General features: G+C 34.7%; 1 protein-coding gene across 3 annotated transcripts in view; it reads right to left on the reverse strand.

Moving 5' to 3' along the window:
* Positions 1-22660, reverse strand: part of ATR (ATR checkpoint kinase) — a 97482-nt gene that overhangs the window by 48274 nt on the left and 26548 nt on the right. For all 3 annotated transcript variants that reach the window (XM_082712926.1, XM_082712927.1, XM_082712928.1), the window contains 7 exons: positions 20561-20653; positions 18468-18598; positions 16442-16585; positions 13690-13783; positions 12174-12299; positions 2095-2301; positions 1011-1124 (listed from right to left, as the gene is read on the reverse strand). In XM_082712926.1, the coding sequence (XP_082569052.1) occupies positions 1011-1124; positions 2095-2301; positions 12174-12299; positions 13690-13783; positions 16442-16585; positions 18468-18598; positions 20561-20653 (909 nt within the window). The remainder of the gene's footprint in view (positions 1-1010; positions 1125-2094; positions 2302-12173; positions 12300-13689; positions 13784-16441; positions 16586-18467; positions 18599-20560; positions 20654-22660) is intronic.

Genomic DNA, 22660 nt, shown 5'->3' on the forward strand with positions numbered 1-22660 from the left:
TCTCTATAATGAATACCTTCAAATTTATATCTGAAACTCAAACCACTCACCATGAATTCCAGACCTGAATATCTAACAAAACAAAACAAAACAAAATTTTTTTAAACACATAAATTTTTGAAAAAAAATTATGAAAAAGGGCAAAAAAGCCAAACTGGAAAAATATTTACCACATGTATGATTTACAAAGGGTTAATTTCTACTATATACAAATAAGTATAATAAATAGTAATAAAAATTAAATCTGTATCAAGAGAACAGGCTAAGATCATCTAGAGAAAATTTGCCAAAAAAAGCAATAAATATATAAAGAATGATATACCTCTCTCATAATTAAATGCTATTCAAGTAAAATGGTACTATTTTTCATCTGTCACATTGATAGATTAAAAATTCTGAAAAAGGCCGGTTTGTCAAAGAAGTATAAACTGGTGAAACTTTTTTTGATAAAATTTATCAAATGTAAATTCTGTACTTGCTCTGTGACATATTTTAACTTCTAGACATTTATATTATTGCTATATTCACTCAAGTACTCAGAAATATATGTATGTTCTCTGATGTATTTCTTAGAAAAGCGAGAAAACTGAATACATTTTAAGTGTGTTAAATAAATTTCTTAAACAAATTATGGTACATCCATATTGAATATTGAGTTATTGAAAAGAATGAATTAGAGACCTATGTACTGAAATGGAAAATTACCCTATACAGACTATGGAATACAAAAGAAAATCAAATTACAAAACATCATAAGTAGTATGATCTCCTTGTGTGGTGGAAAAGACAAATATATTTGTTAAATACTCTGAAAATTTTCTGAAGTATCTATAATGATCTGTCAAGAGAATACATTTCTATACTCTGAAATTTTGTCATGAACTTATATTATGATCATTATGAACTCTGATAATGATAGCTTACAAAAATAAGTTTTCAACATACAGATTTACAACTTTCTTACTAGAATTTAGTAACACAAAGCCAGTACTGACCATACATACTCTTACCTGAATGGCGTAAGCAGCTGAATCTTGAGCCCGGCTATTATCTGCATATGCGAGGTAAGCTCTTGTTAATTCCATCAATAATCCAAAGGCGAAGCTTGAATCTTCTACTCCAGTCTCAAAAAAAAAAGAAAAAATCATGGATAAAGTGTATAAATTTTTTTAAACTGTACTGTGTCTTACTTGGTTAATTTACCTAATTTACTTAGTTACCTAGGTGAATTTAACTCAAAAAAAGAAAGGACACTAAGGTTTACACTAGGTTTGATATCAAGGCTAAGACATAATCTGTACCCAAGAAACCAAATTTAAGGCTCTATTTAGGCTACTTATAAAGAGTATTAGAAACAATCGACTCTTGCATAGCTCCAACAAGTTTCACTTTTTTGTTTTGTTCTGTTGTTGCTGTTGCTAAAGATTTTATTTTTAAGTAATCTCTACACTCAATGTGGGGTTCAAACTCATGACCCTGAGATGGAGAGTCAGTCACATGATCTTCCAACTAAACCAGCCAATTGCCCCTCATTTTTCTTTTTTTTAACCTTTAAAAAGAAAACTGCACATATAGCATTTCCTAAATTGCATGCTATAGAGGGCTGGTCATTTGAGACACTCCAAGAAGTAATTTTACCATACCCTCCTCTTGGATGTGCATAGTGCATACATTAAACGATACAGTAGATGTTCTGTTTGATTTTGTTTTACAGGATATCTTAAAACATATTTGACCATGGAAACTTTTCTATACATTCACTACTATGACACCCTGAGAAATTAGTTTCCAATGAAAATACTTAGCAATAGTGTTGAAATAGTAGTATTTAAATAATTAATTAGGTTTTAACTATTTGTCATCATTAGGTTGGGAAGCTTTTAAAAACACAGCACACTAGTCTGGACTCTAGCTTTATTGTTTTTGGCACTAGATCCTGGCACATAGTATTAAGGAATAAACTCTGAAGTTACCTAAATTGTCTAGTTTAGATCATGTTGCCACTGAGGATAACCTGAAGAATTCTTTGTAAACGAAATACAGAAATTCAAATGGGACAGAGGACTCTTCTTATTGCAAATTACCATTACTTACCACAAATGTAAAATCTTTTCCTTGGCTTTCAGTTGTTGAGAAATCTAGTCGACCTGGATCTATTGCCCCCAATTCCCCTAAACATTCTCCACAGAGCAACCGAGCTTGAGAGTTTGCATCTTGGCAACCTTTCAAAAGCACTGTCACCAACTGTGAGATAACAGGTTCCACTGTTTCACTATCTGTTGCATATTTTATCAGTTTTTCCTGAAAGCAGAAAGAAAATTTTTACGTAATTTCTATAAACTAGTATATTTTCCTAACTAGAAAGCTTAAAATATTAAGAATATATGACATAAACATTAACAAAATTAAATTCCTATATCTGCAGAGTTCACATAATATAGTTCACAATACATTCTGTAGGATTATAATCATTATTATAGGAAGTTTTAATTCTTAATCCACTAAACAGTTACTGAGTATTATTACATTAGTATACAAAAATAAGTAAAACACAGACTTCCAACAAGTTCCCAGTCCAAGTGGAAAACAGACATGTAAATAAGTAATTAAAATATCATATACGTTATGTACAATAACAAATATATTTACAAGGTAAGAGAGCAATCAAGAAAATAAAAAAGAGGGCGCCTGGGTGGCTCTGTTGGTTGAGCAACTGCCTTCGGTTTAGGTCACGGTCCTGGAGTCCCAGGATCGAGTCCAGCATCGGGCTCCCAGCTCCATGGGGAGTCTGCTTCTCCCTCTGACCTTCTCGCCTCTCATGTTCTCTCTCACTGTCTCTCTCTCTCAAATAAATAAATAAAATCTTAAAATAAAATAAAATAAAATAAAATAAAATAAAAAAGATCTCAGGGTAACATTTCAAGGATAGAGGATAGATACTTAAGTAAATAAGTCAACAAGGAACAGCTATTATTTAAAACAAGCAGACTGAAGTGTATATAAAACCAGCAGAGGAGAAAAAAATAACAAGAAAAGGGTTCCATGGTGATGAGAAACAAAATGTTGCTTCAAGGAATCTTTTTTATCAATTTCCTGAGGATGCTATAATGGAAACCTGTTAAGTAAGAAAAGACTATTTTCAAGGCAGTGGAAATTTAGATATTGTATTTGTATGACACTTTAAAACTTCTTCAATTATACTATTTTCTTTCTACCAAAAGTAAAGCATACATGAGCATCTCAAACTCCATGTTAAAACTATGATTCAAGAGTAATCATTTCAACAGAAAAATAAAAAGACATTTTATCTCATTAAGAGTCTTTAATAGTCGATAACTTAAATAACATTACAGATTAATTCAGATATAAATACTTAAAAATTAGTTAGTAATGAATAAATACTAAAACTAATACAAGAAATTATAAACATTTACTAACATGCTAACACTAAAAAATATAAGATCACTTCAGTTGGCAGAAATAAATTCAGTTCAAGGCAATACTTGTTATGAAACACTAAATGTTTCATATACTTATCTCTTATGTACTTGATAATGTGTCAACTTCTAGGTTAGATCAATTAAGTTACATTTTTCAGCAAAAATACTGAACTCCAAAAATGAGTATGTGTTCAATTCCTCTATTTAAAAGGCTTTCTAACATATGGACCCAATTTTATCATTTTCCAAATGCTTAACCAATTGTCAAAACAAATTTGTTTGCTCTAATTATTGGAAATACATTTTTTATCATATTCTAAATGTCCATATACATAAAGGTCTATACTTGAACTTTCTTTCTCACTGATCTATTTATTCATGCACCAGAATCACACTGTTAAAATTATAAAGGCTATAGAGTATATTACTGTCTAGTAGGGATACTAAACCCTTATAGTTAGTTGCTTCCCCCCACCAAGAGTTGTCTTAGCAATTATTATGTTTATTTTTCCATATGAACATTATTATGAACTTTTGTAGTTAAAAAAAAAGAAGCCATTTCTTGGCATTCTTTTGGGATAGCATTAAATTTATAAAATTATCTAGAGAAAACGGAAACATTTGTAATACCTAAGGTAACCTACCAGATAAATATGGGATGCTTTCCATTTGTTTAAATCTACTACATTTTTGTGTCCTTCAGGAATGTTTCAAGGTTTTTCTTTATTGGTTTATACATTTCTCATTATGCTTGTTCCTTTATTATCTTTTTCTGTACTATTATAAGTTGGATTTTCCAACAGATCTTCTACCTGGTTATTGCTTGTTAGATGAAAATTATTTTTTATATGTTGACTTTATATCTTTCTATCTTAGTAAATTAGTTATCTGAGTTAGTTTTATTGATAATTCCCTAGTTTTCCAAGTATATTAGCCTCTCTGCCAATAAAAATTCTTTTACAGGGGCATGGAGTGGCTCAGCTGGGTAAGCATCTGCCTTTGGCTCAGGTTCAGGGTCCTGGGATCAAGCCCCACATCAGGCTCCCTACTCAGCGGGGAGTCTGCTTTTCCCTCGTCCCCTCCCCTGCTCATTCTCTCCCTCTCTTTTAAAAATAAATTAATAAATAATCTTTAAAAGAATTCTTTTACAAAATTTGTTTGCTCTAATTATTGGAAATATAATTTTTATCATATCCTAAATGTCCATATACATAAATGTCCATATACATATACATTTTTCCCAATTCTTTATGACTCTGACTTTTTTTAAGATTTTATTTATTTATTTGACAGGCAGAGATTATAAGTAGGCAGAGAGGCAGGCAGAGAGAGAGAGGAGGAAGCAGGCTCCCCACTGAGCAGAGAGCCCGATGTGGGGCTCGATCCCAGGACCCTGGGATCATGACCTGAGCCGAAGGCAGAGACTTTAACCCACTGAGCCACCCAGGCGCCCCCTGACTTCTTATTCTTATCTAAAGTCATTGGGTGATACTTTCAGCTCAATATTAAATTACAGTGGAGATAATGAGTAAGCTTGCTTTAGTGGGAATACATCTTATTTTCCCATTAAGTATGTGTATGTATGTGTGCACGAATACAAATATATACATACACATATATGTATTAAGATAGTAACCACCAATTCTTATTTTCTTGGGTGTTTTTATCTGAAATGGATGTTACAGTTTATCAAAGGCTTTTTCAGCATCTATGGAAATAACGGTATGACTTTTCTCCTTAGACATATGAATATAGTGAATTATATTAATGAACTACAAAATAAGAACCATCCTTGCAATCCTGGAATAAATTATAGTTGGTCATGGGGTATTATTATTTTCTTATGTGAAACTGAATTGTTTGATAATATTTCACTTTGAATGTTTTGTATCAGTATTTTTAAGTGGATAATGAAATTTAATTTTACTGTATTGTGCTATCTTCATGAAGTTTAGTGAACACTGTTACATAATATTCCTCAGAAAAAAACTGGATGTTTTCCTTCATTTACTATGTTCCAAAATAATTTAAAACAGCATTTGGACTAACTGGTTTTTTGAAGATTTGGTAAAAATCCCCCTGTGCAACCACTGGGCCTGGTGCTTTCCTCTAGAGGTAATTCTTTTATAATATTCTCTAATTCTTCTATAGAAACTAGTCTTTCTACTGTAGTCAATATTGATAAACTATATTTTCCAGGGAAAATATCCATGTTTGCAAATATATTTGCACAGAAGGGTACAAAGTGGTTTGCCATTTTAAAAAATATTTCCTGGGGCGCCTGGGTGGTTCAGTGGGTTGGGCCTCTGCCTTCAACTCAAGTCATATCTCAGGGTTCTGGGATAGAGCCCTGCATCAGGCCCTCTGCTCAGCAGAGAGCCTGCTTCCCCTGCCCCCCTGCCCGCCGCCTCTCTGCCTACTTGTGATCTGACAAATAAATAAATAAAATCTTAAAAAATAAAAATAAAAAGTATTTCCTTTGTTTCAATGGTTATTTCTGTCTTGCCATTTCCTATTTACAAATTCGTGCTTTTTGTTCTTCATTAGGTTAGATATTTATCTATTTTGCTAGTGTTTTCCAAAGAACTAAAATTTTTATTAGTTTTTTTGTTCTCTATATCATTAATTTATATTTTAATTTTTTTAAGATTTTATTTATTTACTCATGATTGACACGGAGAGAGAGAAGCAGAGGTAGAACGAGGCTCCCCGCTGAGCAGGGAGCCTGATATAAGACTTGATCCCAGGACCCTGGGATCATGACTTGAGTGAAGGCAGATGCTTAACCATCTGAGCCACCCAGGAGCCCTCCACTTTTATTTTTTATTACTTTCTTCCTGTGCTGACTTCTCTTAAATAGGTTTGTTGAAATTTAATTCACATACTATAAATTCCGGCTATTAAAGTATACAAATCAGTATTTAGTATATCTACAAGGCGTAATACAAGCACAACCATTACTTCTAATTCCAGAACATTTTTTGGAGATTGATTTATTGATTTTAGAGAGAGAGAAAGGACAGAGAGAGCATGCAGGTGGGGTGGGGGAGGAAAAGAGGGGGGTCAGCAAGAGAGAGAATCCTGAAGCTGACTCCCCACTGAACTGAGAGGCCCAATCCCAGGACTTTGAGATCATGACCTGAGCTGAAATCAAGAGTTAGCCGCTCAACCCAGTGAGCCACCCAGACACCCCATTCCAGAATATTTTTATCACCCAAAAAGGTAACTGTACTTAACAGTAGTCAATCCCTATTTCTCCCATCCTCCCAGCCACAAGAAACCACTATCTACCTTCTGTCTCCATGGAGTTGCTCATTCAGTAGAATCTATATCTATATCTGTATCTATCTATATATATGTAGTATCTTCTTTGTGAATTTTGCATGTTCTTCATGAATTATGGCTGGCTTTTACCATTACAAAGTGACCTTTTTATGTCATATTAAGTGCTTTTTGGTTTCAAATCTTTATTATCTAGTAGCAGAATGAGAATTGCTGTTTTCTTATTATTTCAACTTATTGGTTATAAATTTGCTCATCTCTTTATTTTTAGCATTTCTAAATTATCCTTTTTAGATGTATGTCCTGTATATAGCAAAGAATTTGTTCTTGCATTGTAAGTCAAATTACTAATTTTTTTTCTTTTAAGGTCTTTCACATTTATTAACATGACTGATATCCTTAGCCTCAATCCTGTCATTTTTATTTTTACAACACTGTATGTATTATAATTACTGTGTTTTTTCTCTTTTGCTTTAAAAATTAATTTATTTTAGTATGGGAGAAATTGATACTTTTGTTCTAAAGGTATCCTCTATACTAACACCTTTTTTAATGTTTCCAGTCCTTTTTTCTTACTTACCTTCTATAACTGCTACCAGTTTGAAATGGTGTATTTTGACTCCCAGTTTTTGCTGATGCAACAATTACTGAGCTTATTTTATTTATGTCTCATTGTTTCTCTTCTCCCATTAAAAAATTACATTATTTCTACTTTATTAGAATATATAACATTCATATATAATTCTTCCATCTTTGTTCCCACTGTTGGTCTAGTCTTAGATCTATAATTATATATGAACAGTAACCATCAAGTCCTTTGCCAAAGTCTCCCCAGTCTTTTCTTGATTACCTAAAGCTGTTCTCTAATGTGTCTCATAGGAAGATTTGCTTATACAAACAGTATACCTTCAACTCTTACATGTTTACAATTGTGTTTCTCCCTACCTGTGTTAGTCTAAGGATAGCTTGACTCATTCTTTACTCATAACTTATGCCCATACTTTATGCTTGACATTTTAAAAAATGCTGCTACCCTCTCAGCCTACTGTGTTGAGAAGTCTGATACTAACCTACTTTTCTTACTCTTCTAAGGATTTTTAAATATGTACTTCTGCATGTAGGTCCTGAAATTTTCTTATTATTAAAGTCTAAGGTATTTATCAGACTTGACTAGTCTGGGGTCAGTTTTCTCAGGTACACAGTTGGGTCCTTTCAACATGCAGATTTAGACCTTTTCCTTTCAGAATTTTTTTTTTACAGTTTTAAATATTAATGCCACTCTAACAAAAAAATACTAATTCCATTCTTTTGTTTTATTTTTCTTCTTCAGAAACTCTAGTGTATGTGAAATCTGCCAACCTTCCATTTCAACCACTTCTTTGATCCTATTCACTCCTTTTTTAAACTTTATTTTAATTCTCTTGGTAATTTTTCTGCCTTTCCTCAGGGCTCCTTACTAAATTTTTAGCCACATATATCCTCTCTTGTGGTCCTTATAATTTAATCTTCATTTCTTAAGTTTCTTTTCTGAATTCAATCACCTTTTATGTCCCATCTTTCTGGTTTTTGTCCATTTCTCTTGCTTTTTAAATTTTGCATTTAATTTTCTTTTCATATTTGTAAATGACTGCTTGAAATATTTAATTCCAGCTGTAGTGTTAAGTCTGGTTTTCTTCTGCTTTATAGTTAGTGTTGGGGGAGGACTTGACATCAACCAAAAGATTTGATTTTCAATTTTTGTCTTAAAAAACCTTTTATGTATAGAATATACATATTTTTATTTATACTTTAGACCCTCTATATTAGCTGTATGCAGTAACAGTAAGGGGTTTTTTTTAAATTATTTTTATTAACATACAATATTATTTGCCCCATGGGTACAGCTCTGTGAATCATCAGGCTTAAACATTTCACAGCACCCACCATAGCACATACCCTCCCCAATGTCCATCACCCAGCCACCCGTCCCTCTCACCCCCGCCAGCAGCACTCAGTTTGTTTTGTGTGATTAAGAGTCTCTTATGGTTTGTCTCCCTCCCAATCCCATTTAAGAGTAAGGGTTTTACAGTGGCTTGCAAGATTCCTATTTCATGAGTACTTTCTTCTGTCAGCCTAGTGAAAGTTTTTTTCATGAGTAGCTTCTGGGGAAGGAAAGTAGAGGGAGAATCTGGCACATCTTTGATCTTGTAGATTTCTTTTTATTTCTACAGGAATCTTAAAACTCTCTTACTTTCTTCTTTCTGTTTACAATTAAGTACCCAAAGAATGTCCCTATTCTCCTATTCTTTCAGTTCTCCCCAGACATAATGATTTTCAGAGATGACAACCTTAGGATCTACACACTTTAAAGTACCTCCCTTGTAGCCAGAGCTCTGATATACCACATCCTGACCTACTTTTTGAGTTGGACAATCTTTGTTGGTGAATTTTTCTTTGCCTCATTATCCTTGGCTCCTGCACTCCACTCTCCTCTTTTTCATATAGTCTTTTCAGAATCTAAATGCTCTTAAAATAAATTTGTGATATGAGCTCCAGATAGCTCTGCTGCTTACAGGTAATCTGAAGTTCATAGTATTCTCAGCCTCACAGTTATGCTGAAGGTATGTTATGTGGGGATTTATCTGTTCTCCTTGTTGCTCTTTACATTTTGGAGGGTATGCAGAGATTGAGATTTAGGCATCCAACATTATCCTAGTATAACTTGGAGTATTACTTGCTATAATAATAGCAGCTTTATTTTCAATGGGCTCATTCTCAGATTTGTAATCATTAGCAAATATGTCTTTTTATTAGAATACTGCATTGGCAGCAAAGTTTACTTTGTCCTCAATACCTGTCCTACTGGGATTTTACCACAGAGATTCACTTCAACCTGAGTAGTATCAATTTTCAGAAAGAGATTATATGGTTGCTCAGTTTGATCTATAGACTGATTTTTCTGACACAGAAATAAAAATTTCCTGCTATATCCACTGACCTAAGGTGTCATTTATATCCTTCAAAACTGTATATTCCTCCTTAAAAGTAAGGAGTATAAACTTATTTCTTTAATGTCAATGATCCTCTGGGGGCTACCCATTAGAAGAGGGCTTCTGCAGGGTCAGTCCATGAAAAGAGTCATGTATCTAAGGCTACAGTAGCCCTTATCTTATTAAATGTCTCATCACCTTTTAGAGTTTACTTTGTTACTACATTATAACCAATTATTTATTTAGCCAATTAGACCAAAACTTCAGATCTAATTATTTTTTTAAGATTTTATTTATTTTGGTCAGAGAGCAAGCACAAGCAGGCAGAGTGGTAGGCAGAGGCAGAGAGAGAAGCAGGCTCCTCACCGAGCAAGAAGCCGAACGCGGGACTCGATCCCTGGACCCAAAGATCATGACCCAAGCCGAAGGCAGCAGCACAACCAACTGAGCCACCCAGATCTAATTATTTCAAACACCTTCTTTCAATGTACTCCTGAAGTATCTTTTCCTTTCCCTCTGGTTAAGATCTGAACTTTTAAAAGAGTATCTTTTGCATTTGTTCTTTCATAGATCTCACAGCATTCACTACAAAGACTTTGACTTCTAACCCTGTTTTCTTAAATCAGTTTCTTGCTCTCATATCGCTATAGGTTCAGTCATCTTCTTGAGCTGCAATATCCAATATCATAGCCACTATCTACGTGAAGCTATTTAAATTTGAACAAAATGAAATAAAATTAAATACCTAGTTCTTTAATCACACATCTTAAGTGCTCATGAGAGCCACACGTGGCTAGCAGTTACGATTGGACAGTGCAGATAAAGAACATTTCCATATTCAAAGAATATTGTTTTGGACAGTGCTATTCTAGAACTTAACTGAATTGCTTTCAACACTGATGTTACCTTCTCCTCATACTTTGCAAAAACAAAAACATTTCCTTCTCTCTTTTTGTGTAGGTGTTTTAGGCCATTACCTGTGCGGATATGGCTGGGAACATATGTGTCTCTGGATGTCTTTTCTTATTTTCCCTGCCTCCTTCCAAGCCATTATCTTTAGTTTTCTTCTTACTAACTTTTAAATTTATCCATCTATCAATTGATTCTAAACTAAATTAAAACTTACTTTAAAATATCCTAAAATATCTGTGGCCATTACATCTTATTCTGACTCTATCTGACCTTCAAGACTCCTACAAGTACATTTTCTACTCTGCCTAGCTAATCTGTTAGCACTGGTGCTCTACGTTGAAGGAAGGCTTGTCAGGGTTATTACCAGATGTGTGATTTTTCTTTTGTGACACAGGTAGCAAAAGTTGGGCAGCTGTGGCTTTTCCCTAAGAATATAAGCAATCTCTTTAAGTTCTCAGATTAAATTGGGTCATAATCATGTCATCTGCTTAGAAATAACCTAACCTAGGACATCTCGAGGCCAAGAGGAGAGATCCTATGCTATTCATAAATCCCTATATTAATATAGAAAGCTAGAAGCCCTCTAAGTTACCTAAAATCCAGGTAGAGATTTGTTTGGGGCAAGGAGTAAGCACATAGTTTCAGTGAAGTAGTGCAGGGCATGAAATGAGGCTGTAAGATTGATAATGTAGACTTAGACTTAGGAGAGCATAAAACTTACACTTAAGGAGATTCAAGGCTCCCCACTTGTGGTAGGACCATCTCCACCTTGGCTGCTACCCACACTGGTTCTACAAGTTCACTGATTCATCATGTGATATGCATGATAACCATCATGTATATCTTTTGTCCTAAATAAGTGCTTCCTTCTATTGTGAAAACAAACATAACCTGGTTTTGCAAAGCCCCTAACTCATGAGGGGACTTTAGGCTTTCACATCCTATCATATAAGTTCTTGGCATGCAAAAACAAATATCTCCAGTAATTTTTTTCTGTTTTACAGCTTTATAGTGATCAAGTTATTTTAAATACCAGTTCTCACTGTCATCAAAGTTAGAGCTAATCTACAGTATGTTGCCAAAGAAAAGAAAAAGTTCACTGCCATCATGAAAAGTAAACTTAAAAATTTAGTTTCATTAAAACCAAAAGTTAATTCAGTCAAAATGTAAAATGGCAAAATTACTGAGATATTATATGATAGGTTTCTATAGGAAATTATACAAGAAGACACATGGACTGCTGCCATTGTACACATACAACCTTACTTAGGAATATGCAATAACCAAAAACAAAATGGTCAAATAATGACCCTTCAAAATAATAACAAAAAACTCTGCACATCCCTGGTATTCAGCCTCAAAGAGTATTTCATGGATTAGTGATTCTAGTCAGGTCTGATAATCTCGGTAAAACAAAAATTACTTCTTTCACTAAATATACTGAATCTCAAGAAAATATGGCAAAAAGTGACAACCTGGCACTTTTCTTTAAACTAAACTTAAAGCGTTCAAATTTCTTTAACATCTTACTTTCCTGTACTTTTAATTATATCATAGGAACTTAGTATACCTGATTTTTATACAAAGTTTCCTTCAGACTTGTAAGAGCATGAATACGAACATCTACATTTTCATGCTGAACTGCTTTCATGGACAGTTGAAGAGTTGTCTGAAGATCTGTACTCTCTGAGGTCTCCTATATACAGAACAAAGAGATACATACCATGTTGGTTAATGATTTCAGAAACCATTTCAGAAAGTCTGGATTCCCTACAGAGTTACCATTAAAGCAGTAAACTATACCTCAATTAAAAGCAGCGTAAAAAAATAATTTCTGGGCACCTGGGTGGCTCAGTGGCTTAAGTGTCTGCCTTTGGCTTAGGTCATGACCCCAGGGTCCTGGGATCGAGTCCCATATCTGGTTCCCTGCTCAACCAGAAGTCGGCTTCCTCCTCTGCCCCTCCTCCCTACTCATGCTAAGCTTGTGCTCTCTCTCGCAAAAATACATACATAAAATCTTCAAAAAATAATTTCCATTTCTAACTTCATATAACGTACGTTATTTTTAGTAATTCTTGCAGAAGGGATTTCATTCTAAATTTTTTTTTAAGATTTTGTTTATTTTTTTGACAGAGAGACACATAGCAAGAGAGGGAACACAAGTAGGAGGAGTGGGAGGGAGAGAAGCAGACTCCCCGTTGAGCAGGAAGCCCAATGCAGGGCTCTATCCCAGGACCCTAGGATCATTACCTGAGTTGAAGGCAGACACTTAACTACTGAGCCACCCAAGTGCCCCTCATTCTAAAATCTTTGGACCTGAAGAAAAATTTTATTCCGATCAAATAAAGAATCTACTTATCTGAAAAAAATCCTTCTTAGTTAGAAATAACAAGTTTCCCTTAACTTACAAAGAACTATATAATAGCCTTGAACCAAATCTAGATTATACAAATGAATAATTCATTCCTTATTTGATTACTTATGACTATAATGAGTTATCCAATAAAAGAGAATATAAAGACCTCAGGACCAATCTTGGGGTCTGCAGTAAATATTTCTGCTATTCTGACCCAAGATCAGGTATTCCACTTTCTGTCCTAGAATTCTATGGATTCACTATTAACACCTTCATAATTTTGGAGAATTCACTGAACTTCAAGATGATGGAACTACAGGTTATTCCCCTTCTAAAGCTCAGGAGTCAGTAAGATTTTACAATTTCATACCATTGTTTGTAGCACAACATAACTAGAATTCTCCAGCAGCTTTTCTGGGCATGAAGCTATGGTAGCTTTTTCTTTGGGGGACTACAAGTAGGGACATATTGACCTAGGAGGTAAGGTCACAAGTATTGTATTTTTTGCTCTCTGTTCTACATAATGTAATAAAATGTTTATCTAAGGGCTAAACTTCCTTCTAAAAAAATCATAGTTTGTGATAGGGCTATCTAATTGCCAAAATTAGCCACTGGAACAGGACTATATTATCCTTAGATCTAATTCTAAAGAATCTATGTTCAAAGTATTGGAATTTGGGAACAGTTTTGTATCAGTGATCTCCTAAGACATAAACAAAAAATTAAATACCTTTCTGTATTCCTGTAGAACTGCTTTTATCTTTTTTAATTCTGGATGATCAGGTAAAAAATATATTTCATGAAGAAAATCTTGTACAGCATCCCTGATAGTTAAGTGGAAGAAAAAGAATTATTTGCAAAGAACATTAGTACTAAAAAAAAAATAAAGCAGAAGCTGAAACGAAGGCCAATTTAGTTCACACTTAAAAGTGCTAGTGGGGACACCTGGTGGGCTAAGTTGGTAGGGCATGTGACTCTTTATCTCTAGGTGGTGAGTTTGAGCCCCACACTGCCTGCAGAGATTTTAAAGCTAATATTTAAAAAAAAAATGCTAGAGATGCCTGGGTGGCTCAGTTGGCTAAGTGTCTGACTCCTGATTTCAGGTCATGATCTCAGGGTCATGAGAGGGAGCCTAATGGGGCTGTGTTCAGTATGAAGTCTGCTTGGGATTCTCTCTCCCCCATCATTCTGCCCCTCCCCCCACGCTCTCTCTCTCCCAAATCAATTATTTAAAAAAGTGCTAGTGGATTAATGATCTTTCCTAACAATGGCAAATAATCACATCTAAGAAAATCACCCTATTGTAGTATTTACATTGGTGGCCCTGAATAAAACTGTATTTCTTTGTATAGATATGCATATATAGTCACATCCTCTTCATTTTGGGCGAGGTGTGTGACTTGCTTTAATACACAGAATGTGGGAGAGAAAAATGCTGTGCCAATTCAGGCCTAAGTGTCAAAAACGTCCGGCAGCTTCTGATTTGTGCTCTTCAGAGTCCTAAATCACCACATAAGACGTCTGGCCACCAACATGGACAAGCTACATGAAAACAGTGAGGCTCCAAGACTACATGGAAAGAGACAGAAACCCAGCCAAGTCTACCTGCTGGCTGACTGCGGCCATACTAGTGACCAAAGAATCTACCAGCTGAACCCAGTCCAGACTGCAAAATTATAAGTAAATAAAAATGCTATAATTTTAAGACACTAGATTTTGGAGTGTTTCACAGTGTAGTGATACATAGCCAAACCCAATCTTAAAACACAAATTCTCCTTAAAAATTTTAGAGAAATAGATATAAATAATTCCTATGGAGGCTACTCTAATAATACCTAAATCCCCAAAAAGTATTTCTAAATTCTAGTCTTCATTCATCTATGCAACAAGTATGAGTAAAGCAACTCTCATGTGCCACCATGTGCTAGACACCGGTGATGTAATAATAAAGGAAGTTGAAAGAATTTATTCAGGGAGTTTAAGATCTTCTAACTTGCACTAAATGAGAATTTTTTAATATGAAAAGGTAGAAAATTGATTGCTGTAAATAAAAAGCACAGATAACACTATTTACATAATGCCAAGAAAGTATCTAAAAAAGTCATCTAGATCAGTGGTTATGTTGTCCTATTATACTCAAATTATCCAAAATAAAAGTATTTTAACTGAAAAAAAAAATTAAAAAAAAAACCCTTACGTTAACCTTTTTTTCTGTACTTTCTCCCTCCTTAGACAGTTACTGAAAATGATTAATGGGAATAGCAGTAATACGTGTATAAACAGGTAAATAAGTAGTACTTAAACCCTAAATTCTCAGAAGCAAAGGTATATATATAACAGTAAGTGTAAACACAGAAACAATTTTAAAATGTATAGAAACACATTCCAGGCTAAAAGCAACCAGGGTAAAATACAAAAATGGAAGGGAGTAACGTATGTTCTTCCAATAGCAATCCAAGTAAGCTAGAGCAGTCTGTTTTGGAAAATCTTGAGGAAAGATTTAAAGAAGTTAAAAGTGACCAAATTTTGGAAAGACTTAAGAGTCAAGATAAGCAATTTGAAATTCATTAGTTAGTAATTAGGAGAATCACAGACGGCCTCCATATGCTATAGTAATACTGATAGAAGAGATGCTTGTATTTTTTTTTTAAGATTTTGTTTATTTTTTTGACAGACAGAGATCATAAGTAGGCAGAAAGACAGGCAGAGAGAGAGAAGGAAACAGACTCTCTGCAGAGCAGAGAGCCCCACGAGGGGCTCGATCCCAGGATCCTGGGATCATGACCTGAGCTGAAGGCAGAGGCTTCAACCCACTGAGCCACCCAGGTGCCCCAAGAGATGCTTTTAAATATGAACAATAAGAAATGTGATAAAAGCCTAATGGAAGGGAGGCTGGCTAAAAGGCTAATGCAATGAAGTAATGAGAGTTTCAATTAAGGTAAGCTATAGAAAGTAGGTGAACATACCTCCTAACCTTTCTCATGTTATTCAACTACCTGCCTTTTAAGTGTGAAAGGAAAGGTAAAGGGGGGCCTGGGTGGCTCAACTGGTTGGACGTCTGATTTGGTTCTGGTCAAGATTCTGAGTCCTGGGATAGAGCCCTGCTTCGGGCTCCCTGCTCAGTGGGGAGTCTGGTTCTTCCTCTGCCCCTCACCCTGCTCATGCTCTATCAAATAAATAGGAAAAAAAAAAAAAAAAGGAAAGGTAAATTTAGCCTTACTTTTTTCAAAACTGATGAAAAATAATTCTGAGTTGCTGATCTAAATGTTTTAAATATAATTATTATGGGTCAATGTCACAACTGAAATAACATTAGCTTAATCTATATTGGCTAATCTATATTGGCTTAAGCATGATGTACTCTAAATTAAAAAGAATGTGAACAATTCCACCTTACCAGCAGTAATTCCAATACTATGAGACGTAAGTATACAGTAATAAAATGTTGGTACTTTACTATTAATTTCAGTTACAATAAATACCTGTTTTCAATTATGAGGTAGTGAAATATAGCTGCAGTTTCTTCAGGCTGGATGTGTATGAGAGGTAACAAAGCTACTATCACGTGACTGAGAAGGGAACCAAGATAAGCATGATCCAGGCAACGAACAAAGCAATCCCAAGCTCTATATGAAAAAAACAAGTAAGTTAAAAGTCACATTGTTCTGTAAAGCCCATCAATGAGTTATTAGCTGGGCAAACAACAATATATACAAATAATGAGATTTGTATATATTGTAAAAATATATACAAGGCAGCTGTAAAAACAGAATAAAGGTCAGTATTCTATCTGTAAATAGAGTGATCACTCATGTATTAAGTCAAAAAAAGCACGGTAAAAAACAGGTTATGTTACCTTTCGAAGCAAAATTAATACAAATAAGCGTGTACGTATGTGTGTGCATTTGTTTATATATATACATATATATATATTTACATCCTGCATGTTTATACTTTTAAAACAGAGAGAATTACACGAAAATTAAGAAAAATAGATATAGTTAGAAAGAAAACCAGATTCACAAATTTGAATTTCAAACAATGTTTATGTTTTACATGAATTTAAAGATTTTATTTATTTATTTGAGAGAGAGACAGAGAGAGTGAGAGAGAGCACTACTGGATAGAAGGGCAAAGGGAGAAGCAAACTCCCCACTGAGAAGGGAGCCAAACATGGCACTCAATCTTAGGACCCTGAGATCATGACCTGAGCTGAAGGAAGATGCTTAACCAACTGAGCCACCCAGGCATCCTGCATGTTTATACTTTTAAAACAGAGAGAATTATATGAAAATTAAGAAAAATAGATATAGTTAGAAAGAAAACTAGATTCACAAATTTGAATTTCAAACAATGTTTATGTTTTACATGAATTTAAAATTAAAGAGGGAAAAAGCAACCTCTAAAAATTTTAAACAAACTAGGGGCACCTAGATGGCTCAGTCAGTTAAGTGTCTGAATTCAATTCAGGCTCTGGGATCAAGCCTGGCTCTACACTCAGTGGGAAGTTGGCGTGCCACCTTCCTGCCCTCCCCACTTCCCTGCTTGTTCTCTCTCTCTCTCTCAAATAATAAATGAATCTCTTTATTTTTAAAAAAAAATTTTTAAACAAACTGAAACAACTGAACATAACTGAGTATCAAGTTGGTGGCACATGTACATAGAAAAGAATTACTTCACATGACTTTAAAATGTATTATTCTGACACTCCATCTCTAATAAGTACAGTCTAAGGACAAAAAAGACCTCTGAAAAAAACAAAAATACATAAGTAAATAAATAAATAAAACAAAAAAAGGACTTTCAAGGAGCTTAAAATGCATTTACTAATCTGTTAGAAGTAATACTAAAATTATATTAACTAAAATTAGAAATCCTACAAACCAAAATCTCAGTGGCCTGAAAGAAGTGTGGGGAAAGGTTTTAAGGAGTGAATCCGTTTGTAAGAGATTATATTTAACGGGCCAAACCACCAAATTTGTGACTTGTGCATGTCATTTGAATTCTGATCCAAACAAACCAACATCTTTGGGAAAAAGACCTTTGAGACAATTGGGGAAATCCAAATAAGGACTGAGGTTTAGACAGTATTAAGAAATTCCCATTAATTCTAAGTATAATAATTCATGATATTTGTATTTTTAAAAATGCCTTATCCAATAGGTAAATCTGAGGTATTTATAAGTGCAATGATACTGGGGTTTTCTCTAAAACATTCCAACTAACAATAAAATAAGTGATGGTGATCAGATTAAGTAAGATTAGCAATGCTGATTAGCTGTTGAGGTTGGAAAATAGGTATGTAGGGGTTCATTATACTATTTTATTTTCCAGTATCTTAAAAGATTTCATACTAGTATGTCTTTAAAGAAGTAAACATATTCCCTTTCAATACAAATATCCTTCCCATCTTAATTATTTACAGTCTGAATCCCTCAAAGAGATAGGAATTCAAGTTAGTGCTACTGGGAAATGCAAAAGTTCTAATGAACTTAGACAGTCATTTACCTGCAACACAATTCAGGAAAATCATCCTTGAATCTCAGGCCAGTTCTTAGCGTGGTCATCATCTTCACCCTCACAGAACTGACATGTTTTGGTCCCATCAACTTCATCAAAGACATCAAACTGTTCAAAGCCTATAAAGTAAGTAGGGCTTTAAAATAAAGCCTATAAACAAGTCAGCAGGAGCAGATGAGCCCTAAGGACAAGATCCCACTCACATCTCAGAGTAGTACTATTCTCTAGCAATACAATGTCTAAATGTTGGCCAGTTCATTTTGTCCAAATTCTTACATAAGAATTACGAATTTGAAAAATGTAAGCTGAGTCTGGTGTGTTTTTTTTCTTGTGAGGGTAATTTGTTATTTTTTTCCTGGCAGTCCTCTAGAAGAGTAATTTTCAAATTTATTAAGAATATAATACTTATTATTTAATTTTCTTCATAGTCATCCCAAACTACTATGTAGCTGCATGTATTTTTTTGTTCTAATGGTACTAATTTTAAGATGCTCTGAGTTTAGTAAAACAAACAAATTTAGGAAAACAAAACTGATGACATACCCGGAAAATTACATACACATTTTATTGTGGAACACAGAATCAGACTTCTATCACAGCTCCAGGTTCTAAGGAAAGGGTAAAGAAACTCTCTAGTCAACCTTACTATGTATGTGCCAAAACATACAAGCTTTTTATGGTTTAAAATACAAACTAGTTTTCTTAGATTGGAGGTCATTCTCTCACTCTAAGAAAGATTCCATGAAGATGAAACAGAAGTTGTCTGGAGGATTAAATTTACCAGCCGACACCAACAGAGTAAGTATTGGCTGTAGAAGTAGTTCAATATTCTGTCATGTCTATCTTGGCTCCTTAAGGTTATTAAGAGAAGAAGAGTACAGACTGAATAAAAGCTTTTACTCATAAATTTTTTTCTGTAATTTTACTGACTGTAGAGATGGAAAGCAATAAAAAGGGAAATTTAATCAATTTCTAAAATTCTATCCTCATCTATGGACAAAAACGTCCAGTGGTGACCAACTGTTATAGCAGTCATAATAAAAATTCACTGTGCCAAACAAACTGACAAATACTGAAGTTACTTGACTATATATGACCTAACATTTAGGTTTTCAAAAACACCACAGGCCATGATTCACAGCATATCAATTTGCACCAATGAATTCAATTATGCATCTTTTGCTGAGCCATCGGAGATGCTAGTCTCCTTTTTACCCACTGAGCTAGATGGTGTGATGACATGAGCCTGAAGCTATTGGGGTCATTACCTGGCACTTATGATTGAGCCAATCCAGGGGTGTTTGAGCTAAGAGATGAATTCTGAGAACATTGTGTCCGAAGTCAAGTTATGCCCAAAGCTATATTATTCTTACATTTTTAGTCACAAAGCCAATAAATTCTTCTCAGCCAGTTTGGGTTAAAACTGGCTTTATAAACAAAGAAAAAAAATGTAAGTGATATAATTCCTCTTTTTATACTCCCCAAAAGCTTATAAAGGGATAGAGGGATCCAGTATATCATATGTTTGATTATTTATCTTTTTTTAAATAAATATTTTATTTTGAATAAATGCACAATTAATGACAAAAATAAAATTAACAAGCTACTCTAGGGAAGAGGCTTATTTGCATCCTCAACTACATGCAAACCAGCACAGGGATTACTATAGTGGAAAACTCCAATAAATACTAGTCCTGAGAGGCGCCTGGGTGGCTCAGTCATTAAGTGTCTGCCTCCAACTCAGGTCATGATCCCAGCACCCTGGAATCAAGCTGCGCATCAGGCTCCCTGCTCAGTGGGAAGCCTGCTTCTCCCTCTCCCACTCCCCCTGCTTGTGTTCCCTCTCTTGCTGTGTCTCTCTCTGCCAAAAAATAAATAAAATCTTAAAAAAAAAAAAAGACTAGTCCTGAAAGAACCAAGCAGAATACCAAATTATGAAAAGCCAGGCTTCTAGATAAAGAGTCTGCTAACTATATTTATTTAATTCTTATCTTTGAATGTTTGTAGCTACAAGCAGAAGTCATGTCTCCTATAAATTCTATATGAATTCTAGCACTTTGTACCTTAATATAACTACCTACCATTTTCTTATCTTCAATGCCAACACTGGAGCTCAGTAACTGCATGTTAAAAAAGGCCAAAATGCCCAACAACTTAGGTTGCAAATAATCAGCCTAATGAAAATAAAAACACATAAAACAGTTATTATGTAAGTTTTACACAGATCAAATTCCATAAATCAAAAATTTAACTAACATCATTTCTATATTACCTATGTTAGGATATTAGGAGTAATAAGCACTTGGTGGACTTTCTCTAAAAGTATGAATTTTCTTATCTAGTATTTTAAAAATTAGTGAAACTGATTTATAATCACCATGACAGTACTCTACAATGAGAAAACCATGAGCTTTTGAATTATGAAGTGTGCTGGGGGTGAGATCCTCAGGATTTGACTAACAGAAGGACTCAGAATGAAGAAGATATTTAATCTTAAAGAGAAGAACAGAAAAAGACAAAGCTGACTGTCCTTATCTAGAACATTCAGAATCAAGATGGGGGAAAAAAGTGCTTAAGTAAGGAAAAAATAACCCACAGAGCCAACTGTCAGACACAGGGGTCAAAAGCCCCTGAGGTAACAGTGGTAGAGGGGTATAAGGCCATGGGCATCAACAGTTAAAGGCTAGGTATCACTGACCATGGCACTTTGGGTCTCCTGAAGTGAAAAGGATTAATTCTTTCTTATAAGAGGGTCCTAGAGGAAAGGGTATGGGCTTTAAGTCAGCCAAACCTGGGTTTGAATCCCAATTTTGACCTACTCAGTTTGTGTGCTGGGTAAGTAACTTAACTCCTCTGAGTCTGTAAAATGAAAAGACCTATTGCACAGAGATGTTGTAGAGATTAAATGCATTAAAGACTGAAATATAGTACAGTACAGGAGCCATTGAGAAGCGGCACTCATGGCTCTGCACTACTTTGTGGCCATGGGCCTCAACAAGGGCCACAAGGTGACTAAGAACATGAACAAACCTAGGCAAAAAAGATGCTGCAGGCACCTTATCAAGCACATCAAGTTTATGCGGGACAGGATATGAGAGGTATGTGGCTTCACCCCACACAGCAGCATTCAATGGAGCTGCTCAATGTCTCCAAGGACAAGCACACCTTCAAGTTCATCAAGAAAAGGATGGGGCTACATATTCAGGCCAAGAGGAAGAGAAAGGAGCTGAGCAATGTCCTGGAAGCCATGAGGAAAGCAGCAGCCAAGAAGGACTGAACCCCTCTCCCATGTATGTAACAAAGCCTTTTTGGAACTTTGGGAAAAAAAGAATACAGTAAAGTGTTACACTTAAGTTGTTAATACTACTACAAACTAGGAATGTGAGTACTCTGCAAAGAATATTCAAAATATTTACATAGGGACAAGAAGGATACTAGGGTGCCTGGGTGGCTCAGTAGGTTAAGCGTCTACCTTTGGCTTGGGTCATGATCCAGCAGTCCTGGGATCAAGCCCCACATTGGGCTCCTTGCTCTGTGGGGACTGTGCTTCTCCCTCTCTCTCTCTCTCCCCTGCTCGCACTTTCTTTCTTGCTCACTCTTTCTCTTAAGTAAAATATTAAAAAAAATAAAGGATAAAGAAGACGAAGTAGAAGGAAAGAGCCAATAAAGACTAAGTACAAGGTTAAAAAAAAAAAAAATCAAAGTGTGGTATGACAGAAGCCACAAGGGAAGGGATGGTCAGTTGTACTGAATAGCACTGAAAGTTTAAATAAGATAGGAAAAGAGAAGTAACCATTGGATTTGACATCAGGAAGACTGTTTTTGAACTGGGTAAGAATTTCAGTGGAATAGTGAGAATAGAATTAGATTAACATCTAGTTTAGATGAACTAAAGAATGCATGGGAAACAAGAAAGAAAACAAGGTAGAAACTCAAGATATTTTGCTGATTGCCCTTTGAGTCTCTTGAAGGAAGGAGAGCAATCAAAAAAAAAAAAAAGTAAGCCTGAAGATTTATATATATATATATATTTTTTTTTTCACATGAAGAAGTGACATACATGAAGAAGCACATACAAATTTAAGATAGGAAAAGATAAAAAGGGAGAACATATCTTCTGACTTCCCTTATATGTAACAATGGGTTTTAAATATAGTTAGAACTGACAAGGTTAGTATGTT

Source organism: Mustela nivalis, assembly GCF_964662115.1.
Source record: "Mustela nivalis genome assembly, chromosome: 1".
In the NCBI taxonomy this organism is placed as follows: domain Eukaryota; kingdom Metazoa; phylum Chordata; class Mammalia; order Carnivora; family Mustelidae; genus Mustela; species Mustela nivalis.